We start from the raw sequence: 9,227 nt of genomic DNA on the forward strand, positions 1-9,227 counted from the left end.
ATAAATAATTCATAATTAGAGCTAGGTAAAATTCGTTAACCTCTCTAATTACTTCTTTATCCTTGAGTACCATTGATTCTCTAATGGACAGTGATTCATAAAACACATTCATGAATCGGAGCTCCTACTGGTCCAAGTACCGAATCAACCCTCAAGAGAATTATTTATCTACTTCTTTCTTAAGAAGGAATGGACTCCATCTCGTGTAATAACATTCCCGGCTACCTACTTCATCATGTCTCCAAAATACAAGGAATAGGATTCAGGAACTCAGAATCCGTACCGAGTAAATTAAAAGACACAAATTCATAAATAAGAGTATGTTAAGAACTCAGGATTAAGATCATTCTATATATGACCATCGGTAGACTCAATTAGAATTTCTATACTTAACAGAAATTATTAGAAATTCATATTGTGTCTGTGTCCTTGTTCCACATAATCTCATTATACGAAATACACTCATTCAATATCTCACCATATTAACAGTGCGGATAACACCGTTCCATTCTAAATGGGAATGACATGTATTAATAATATTTTAATTAAAGATTCTGAACTTTAATTAAATTCATTATGAACATTACTTTTTGATTATTATCCTTAAACATTATCCTCTCGTATATAACACTTATATACAATATTTAAGGTCACATAAATAAGCATGGAATTTTCATTGATATTCATAAATATATGCACATAAAATAATGAATAAATTCTTTTATTAAATAAATAGTAAATATCCTATTACATCTCACGCTCTAGGACACCATTCCCAACAATTTTCTCCCTAAGATTTGGCTGGCCACTCTCTCCCCTTCCAAGTGTCTTAATCTCAGCCCTTCATCCATTAATTACTTTAAATCTCAACCATTCATTTTTAATAACTATCTTATTTCGGTTCAGTTTAATTCTTATCCGGTGCGTGTTTTACCTGCGTTTCTCAGACAGTTGGTCAACTTGGTCAACTTTACTCAACCTTGACTAACTTTTCAAGAGTGACCTATTGGTCAACTCTTGGCTAACAAATTTTGATTCTGTCAATCCTAATCGGTCGAAAATCTTAATTTTCTCGGTTCGGCCTTTCGAACCCATTTTTCGTCTGTTCTTCGTTTTGACTGTTTTTAAAACCCTACAATTGATGTTTTTCAATTATTTTTCATTTCTTAACTTAATATTCACGTGTTTGTCCTCTTATGGGAATAACACAGTGGTCCTCTTGATTACAGTCTGAAATTCGGAAGATGCATCATAGTTCAAAAATTTCTGACTTTTAGTTTATACTTTGCTATTTATTATTAATATCATCAAATACTTTAAAGTATTCATATTTGTAATACAAAAAATTCTAAAAAATTTCATCTTTTGTCAACGAATTTTCTGGTCATGACAAAGAGACGACATGTAATGAATGGTACAAATATAGAACGATATTCTTTTGTTTCGCTGCTATGCAACACTTGATGTAACCACAACCAATCCACTTAAACGATGATGAATGTTGCTCAAGCACTATTTTTCTCTCTTTTTTTCCTTTTTTTTTGTACTTTTTCCCTTTTTTTTTTTTGGAATATCTAAAGATAGAGATTCCAACAAGGCTCTATTACAACATACAAGAGATCATTTCTTTCTAATCCTAACCATTTCTCAAGAAAATGTATCCAACATTCCACAAACCATGAATGATGTTCTGACATAGTGACTTAACCAGTTCGAATGAACAATGATCAATTTTAAATTTTCATTATTACTTGTGACCCTCCTCTTATCATTCCAAACAAAAAGTCATTATATTTAAAGAGAGAATATACTAAATAACATATTTATGAAACTAAATGAAATAAATAGTAGAGTTTAAAACTATTTGATATAAATAGCAGTTTATCGCTTAAATAGTTCATTTACAACTAGTAAAAAGAATTTTTCACGTAAATTAAGAGTTTTTAAGATTTTTTACTAGTCGTAAAAAAATTATTTACATAGTAAAATGCTATTTACTTCAAATAATTTTAAAATATACTATTAACTTAATTTAGTTTAAAAATATACTATTTACTACAATTTCTCATATTTAAATTTTTTTTTGTTTTTATTTTTTCAACCCACCCACCAACCATCCGTTGAAGGTATGCCACACTTTGTTTTTGTAAAAGTGATAAGAATTATTTTTGACAAATATTAACAAGTGATGCCAAATGTTAAGATCTCAAAATAAATCTAATAGTGACAAATGAGGACAACTCAGTTGTAAGCCTCTCCACGTAATTATCCCTTTCTTGAATAAAAAATAAATAAATCTAATACTCTTTATTGGGTTGTTTCTACTGTAGTCTCTTTCCTGTATTTTTAGTTGGGCACCATAATGAAGAAAAAAATGTTAAAATGTAAAATGAAGAAAAAAACCACTTACTTTTTTTCTGTGTAGGGTGAAAGTGAAACCCATCCTATTCCTTTAAAAAACGTTGGGCACCATAATTTTTAAAAGAGAATAATTTTTTTTATAAATGACATATTTCTTTTAAATGAGGTGTGCAAAGAGTATTTTCTATTTTCTTTAAAAATATTTTCAATCCTTAAAAGTAAGAGGTTGTTTGGTTAGATGATTCGTTCACTGATTCTAATCATAATTCGTGGTCGTTACAGTATTTTCTCTCATAAAAAATACACGTAAATAAAAAATCGTTATAATCACATGGTTCTAATTCATAAACCCAACGTCTCCTAATTCTATTAATAGATAATTTAGTAATAAGAAATTTTATTAAAATAAAATGCATAAAAAATACAACGTGAAGTGTCCATAGACGCACCCATATTATTATTCTACATCTCCCCCCACTTTTCCAATCCTCAAAAACAGAGGACATTTAACAACTTTCTTACAATCTCCACCCTCATCATTCTCCCAAGCTCGCTTAAACTCCTCAACGATATCACTTCCCAAAAGCTCCACACCTTTGTCCTTAGCCGTCTGATACGCTGACCAAGACCTTATATAGTTGAAAAACCCCTCCAAATCCATCACCTTCTCAATCACAAACTCAAACGGCCCCGTTTCACAAGCTCCCTCCACAGCCTCAAATGGAAAGTCGATTCCCCTATACTCATCATCCACAAACTTACGCAGCGGGTCCGAATAAGGCTCCGCACAGATGGTGTAGAGGCGGTCCATGATTTTGTCAACCGAGGCGTTGACTCTTGGCAAAGTGTAGCACCACGCTGCGACGACGCCGTTTGGTTTCTTGAGGGCCCACTTAACTTGGTCGTAGAAATTTTGGAGGTCGAACCAATGAAGGGCTTGAGCTATGGTGACTAGATCGAGGCTTGATTTTGGTGTCAATTTTTGCTCCACTTGGGCTATGGACATGACTGGTGGGGTGTGCTCATAGCGGATGTTGGCAAGTTTGGGCGCCTCTTGGAGTTGTTTTAGGCTTGTGTCTGTGGCAATGACCTTCTTGTAGATCCCAGCTAGCTGAAATTGATCGTTATTTTGAAGCATATTATGACCTCGTTCATTTCACCTATTCGATTATAAAATTTGAGTTTTGTTACAGTAAAAAACTCTCAGAAACAGTCACATCTAATTTTTTTACTACAGTAAAAAGTTTTCACATAAATCATATATCAACTCGAATTAAAAACTCGAAGCAACAAACTAAACGGACCCTATAAGTACTCTGCACCGTTTCTAATGTGGCAATTTTGTGTCACAAACGACACTTTACTAGTTCCTTGGTTTAAACTCTCTCTTTATATGAGAAAAGGGCTTCATAAAAATAGAGTCTATAAGAATAGGACACAAGGAAATTATTGGGTGCATTTGGAATTAGTTTCAAAATGATTTTGTTTTTAATAAAAAATAAAAATGAGATTGGTTTGAGAATTATTTTGGGACTGATTTTAAAATTGCGTTTGATTAATTTTTTAAGATATTATTTTGAGTATAATAAAAAAATAAAATCGTGTTTAATTATAATTATTAATTAATATATTGGAAGTACGACACAAGAAAATTAATAGTACTTAACCATGCAACATATAGAGGATGTTGTGCAATAAAATGTATGGTTAATGAGATAAACTTTTCCTTTGCTTAATCGATATATGATGGAATTTACTTTGTGTTTTCAAAAAAAAAAAAAAGAAAGAAAATATTGACGTTATTCATTATGTTTTTCTAATCAAATAAAATTTTTGTATGGTGGATTTTGGGTGATTACCATTTGTTTTTTTTTTTTTTTTCCACTTTAAAAAGAAACCGTGTTTGCTTGATGCTAAATAGCAGGCTTGATTAATTTACTCGAAACCCAAAAACTCAATCTGTGTCATTAATATTCAAATCAAAGAAAAAAAAAAAAAAAAAAGGGGAATCTGGAAACAGAGAAACTCACAGACTGTGCAGCTTGTCCACTTCCGGTGCCGACGTCCCACACGAGGTCGTGGCAGGGTGTCTTGGAGGCAATGAATTCGAACAGCTCTTTCGGGTAATCCGGCCGAGCCTCAGCGTACTGCTTTGCTTGCTTAAGAAATAACTCCGCCATTTTTCTGTGATATGTTGTTCTTTCCTTGTTTTTTTTTTTTTTTTTTTTCCCCTTTTCCTCTCAACGTACTTGTATGAAGAAATTCTCAAATCTTGGTCACCATTTAATTTATAGGGCTAGATTAATGATTGTGATAACGTAGTTGGTTTATATTTTGACCAAAAGAGTTTCAAAGGCATCCAAACTCTCCAGTGCTTGACGTTCGTGGGGACTTTTGTACTTTGTCACATGCTAAAAACAAGTTTGTGTCTTTTTTTTCTCTCTTTCTTTTTGGAAAGTTCCACTTTAAATTCGAAGAAAGTCTCTGAATTGGCATACAAGAATTTAGATGTCGTGATCGCTGAGCTCATGAAGTTTGTTTTTATGACAATATTCATGCACCGTTGAAAATTGAGCTCACCAAAGAGTCAAATATTGATTAAGCAGGATGTTAACCTAAACGGGTAATTCTGAGAGGGAAAATGAAGGAAATTAAAAAAAAAACTAATATTTTGTCTGGGGAAGAGGATTTAAAAGAATTTAGATATGGATATGTATGAGAATAAATTATTTTAATTAGAAATTAGAGATGAAAATTATATTTATGAGGGTCAATTTGAAAAAAAAGAAAAAATGTATAATAAGATAAAAAGATAATAATATAAAAAATGAGAGAGAGAGAGAGAGAAAAGGAAAATAAAGTAAAAGAAAAAAAGGTAAAAAGAAAAAGGAAAAAAAAAAAAAGCTAACGCAACTTTCTTGCCAAACGTTTTGGTTATTAGGTAAGAAAAACTCATTTACTTTAAGTAAATGTAGTAAGATATGTGTGTATATATTATATATTTATTTTATAGTCTTATCTTTATATATGTACGATAAAATTTTATTTAATGGCCATACAAACATTTAAAATTTAAAACTTAATTAAAAAGATACGTAAGAAGTCGATTATGGCCTTGCACATGTCTAGCACATTTTTAATCAATTATTGTCATGGAATTAACAACACATAGAATGGACAAAGTACATTTGGAAAACTTGATACATATATGGTCACAAAACGACCTTTATTTAAAATGGACAAAGAAAGAAATATAAATAAGACGACAATTTTATCACAATGCAACAAGCATTTCATCACCTTTTTAATGTGGAAGAAGGGACGGGATGCTTTGTTCGTACGTAAAGAAATTAGTTGGATCAACTATAGTCTTTACATAAATCAATTTGTAGAAATTGTTCTTAAAATACTTAGTACCCCAATTGCTTGCTTGTTTAATATAGTTATAAGCACCGTTGATCTCATTTTCATTAGGATTGGTTCCAATATCAAGGTCTCTAAAGTTGAGAAATGCACCCCTCGGATTTTTTGATACATAGGGAGTCATGTAATTGTAAGCTCTCCTTATCCAACTCAGATGCTTGTTGACTGCTGTAGCATTTTGACCTTCTTTCCATAACACCATGTACCGAAGGTTGTAGAGGTTTCCAGCTCGGTGTGGGCATGGAATTTCAGATTCTGAAATCTCATCCAATTTCCCCCCATAAGGAAAAAATTCGACAAAGCTTTCTCCAATGTCTTCTTCATACAACTTAACCAACAAATTTTCTAGCGCTTGATCCGGAATAGGCTTTTTCAAGTAGTCAGATTTAATTTTGAAAGCCCTCCATTCAAAATTCAGCGTTCTATTGAGTAAGACATCCAAGGATTTTCTATTTGTCAATAAATTGAAATAGAGAATGGATTGGACCCATGTCCCTTCGGCGCATTCTTTTGCAAGCAAACCCAACTCTGGAAACTCTTTTTCCATCAACGAAAGGAGCCTATCCTGGCTGCCGTGGTATGTGGCCGAGATGAAAGTTGATATTTGAATTTTCTTATTCCCTTTTTCATCGGTAATACTTGCTGTTAGGAATCTGACAATGATAGTTATATCCTTATCGACCTTGGCAATACGGCGCTGATATCGATGAATAAACTTCTTTGTTGCATTGTTATCCCAGTCCCTTATGGCTGTAAACACAGTCACTTTCGACGGTACGTCAACTAGGCGAACTTTCCAGGCAAGAACGACTCCAAAGCTTCCTGCTCCACCACCACGTATGGCCCAAAACAAATCTTCCCCCATAGATTTTCGATTGAGAATTCTTCCTCGCACGTCGATAAGTTGCGCGTCAAGAATATTATCAGCTGAGAGCCCGTATTTTCGCGACGAATAGCCATAGCCACCTGCACCTAGCATTCCACCGATACCAACAGTGTGTCCGACGACGCCAGGAAAGGCAAGATTTTGGCTTTTTTTAGCAATCCAATAATGAAGTTCACCAATCGTCGCTCCGGATTGAACCCATGCAGACTTTCTCTTCACATCAACGTTAATAGAACTTAGGTTTCTCAAGTCGAGTATGGCAAAAGTAACGTTGGACATGTAAGAGAGGCCCTCGTAATCGTGGCCACCACTTCGGATTCTGATTTGTATGCCGTGTTTCTTGGCGCAGTGAACAGTGGCTTGGACGTGGGAGGCATGAAGTGGCGTGACAATAAGCAACGGATATCTGGCGGAAGAAGGAAAGAAACGAGGATTTAGAGACGTTGAATTTAATATAGTTGAATACGACGGGTTATGTTTAGTGTAGATAATGGATTCGGGAGTGGAGGTTGAGTTGGACTTAGATATACGGGTGGTCAAGCACTCAAGAAAGCTTTCATGAGCGTGATTTGCTGAAGCTACCAATACAAATGAAAAAAGAAAGATGGTGATTTTGGGAAACGACAAAGAGAAGGAAAAGTACTTCATTTTTCTTGAAATGAGAATGGGTTTTTCTTGGTATGAGAATGGATGGGGATTAATTAGTAGACACCTCAATTTATAGCAAAGGATTAATGACTCTACGGGCTATTTAAAAATGGAATAATTACATTATAAGATTTGACATTTTCTAGAATGACAACTATTTTGTCATTTTAATAATGAACTCAATAAACGTGAGGTTTAAATATATATATATATATATCAAACGTATACAGGTAGGGATGGGGCATTAAATTCTAAAAAATAATTGCATCATACAAAATATACGTAGCGGAAGATTCCTACAATATTTAATTGCATAAACAGAAATAGTATATTTTGATACTTGGATACGACGCTCATACAAGACCGTTTACGTCCCCGTCCACATAGATTTACTAGACGATTCTCAAGTTTAACTTCATTAAGCGAGTGGACACCTTGTGCTCTACAAAAATAGTCAATCAGTATATGAACAACGAGAACAAAATATTACAGAAAATAATATTACATTTTCTATGTACTTAGCTCACTACAAGAACCGTGGCTAAAAGCGACGAAGGTTTTAACAACGACTATGTCAACTTTTTGCGAGGACCTATCTTCGCTGAAATTATACTCGCTAACTACCGATAGAGGTTTTGGAACCAACATTGGCATCTACTTTTAGAGACGACATGAGTCCTATATAGCTTGCGCGGTGTTTAGCGACGACAATGTTCGTCGCTAAAACTCATGAATTTTAGCGATGACATCTCGTCACTAATAGTTTTCTAAAAGAATTAAAAAATTGGCTAAAAATTAAGCACGTTATTTTGGGTGTTGGCCAAAATTTGTAGGTATTTTAGCGACGACTGTGTCATCAATAAAACGTTTGGCAAAAATAGATCCGAAATTTCTAGGGAAATAAACGCGGGTTTAGGAAATTTTTGATACTTTTAGCGACGACTATTGTTGTCCCTAAAAATTTTGTCGTCGCAAAATTATTAGGGTTTTACTAATTTATTAATTGTAATGAACCAACGTCATTGGTTCGCTAATTAGTGACAAGATTTTAGGGTTTAGTGACGACAAGTGGTCACTTAAAACAGCCAAGCCGTGATCTTCTTCTCCCCAAATTTTTGATTTCTCTCCCTCTCAGCTTCTGATCTCTCTCTCTCTCTCTCTAGCCATGTGACGGTCCCTCCCTTCTGCCGCACACCACGTCACAACCACCACCCTGCCGCTCCCATTTCCTTTCTCTCTCTAGAATACTATCTTTCTCTCTCTCTTACCAAAACCTCAAATCTCTCTCTCCTCTTAGCTCTCTATCGGCCTGCCACTGTTAACTGCTGGTTGTCACACCAATCTTCAGCACTGCCTCTTCTTTCTTGCCGCCCCGCCCCCAAAATCTCTCTCTCTCTCTCTCTCTCTCTCTCTCTACCCAAACCGGCCCAAAGCTTTCTACCCCCTCGCCGCCGCTCGCCGTCAGCCCCCCAGACCACCACCACTCCGCTGCCATCAAATCCCCAGCCACAAATCACGCTGTTTTGTGGCGGTTTTATGTAAGGGTTTTAGTGGTTTTAATTTAATTTGGCATTTGGAATTAGTTTTCGTTTAGGTTTAAGTAAATTAGTTTTTGTAAAACTTTTGTTTGAATATATTAGTTTAGGTTGATGATGGTATTTGGTTTTTTTGTTTGAGGTTTGATGGACTTTGAAATTCTTGAATATGTTAGTTTAGGTGTCGGTTGTTAATTTGTTTTATTTGTTAGTTTGGTTGAAGTGGATATGTTAAGTTGTTCATTTGTGTGTTTGGTTGAATTTGTTATAATAAATTTCATTTTGCTAGTTTAGTAATTGTTAGTGAATATGTTAATGATGATATATTAGTGAATTATAATTTTGAAATTAATGCTTATATAATCTCATTAGAA

The 9,227-nt window shown here is 34.2% G+C and overlaps 2 protein-coding genes across 2 annotated transcripts; both read right to left on the bottom strand.

Annotated features, from left to right (window-relative positions):
• Window positions 1–2,795: 2,795 nt before the first annotated feature.
• On the bottom strand, window positions 2,796–4,571 carry LOC21388707 (putative methyltransferase DDB_G0268948). The gene is made up of 2 exons (XM_010092604.2): window positions 4,392–4,571; window positions 2,796–3,472 (listed from the first exon to the last, which is right to left on the bottom strand). The coding sequence occupies exons 1-2, from the start codon at window positions 4,539–4,541 to the stop codon at window positions 2,819–2,821; spliced, it is 804 nt and encodes a 267-aa protein (XP_010090906.1). The 5' UTR covers window positions 4,542–4,571; the 3' UTR covers window positions 2,796–2,818.
• Window positions 4,572–5,665: 1,094 nt separating this feature from the next.
• Window positions 5,666–7,972, bottom strand: LOC112090522 (cannabidiolic acid synthase-like). Its single transcript, XM_024162012.1, has 2 exons — window positions 7,837–7,972; window positions 5,666–7,248 (listed from the first exon to the last, which is right to left on the bottom strand). Exons 1-2 carry the CDS (start codon window positions 7,970–7,972, stop codon window positions 5,666–5,668), a joined length of 1,719 nt encoding a protein of 572 aa, XP_024017780.1.
• Between the last annotated feature and the right edge of the window lie 1,255 nt (window positions 7,973–9,227).

The sequence above is a fragment of the Morus notabilis genome, unplaced genomic scaffold (genome assembly GCF_000414095.1).
Source record: "Morus notabilis unplaced genomic scaffold, ASM41409v2 Scaffold522, whole genome shotgun sequence".
NCBI lineage: Eukaryota > Viridiplantae > Streptophyta > Magnoliopsida > Rosales > Moraceae > Morus > Morus notabilis.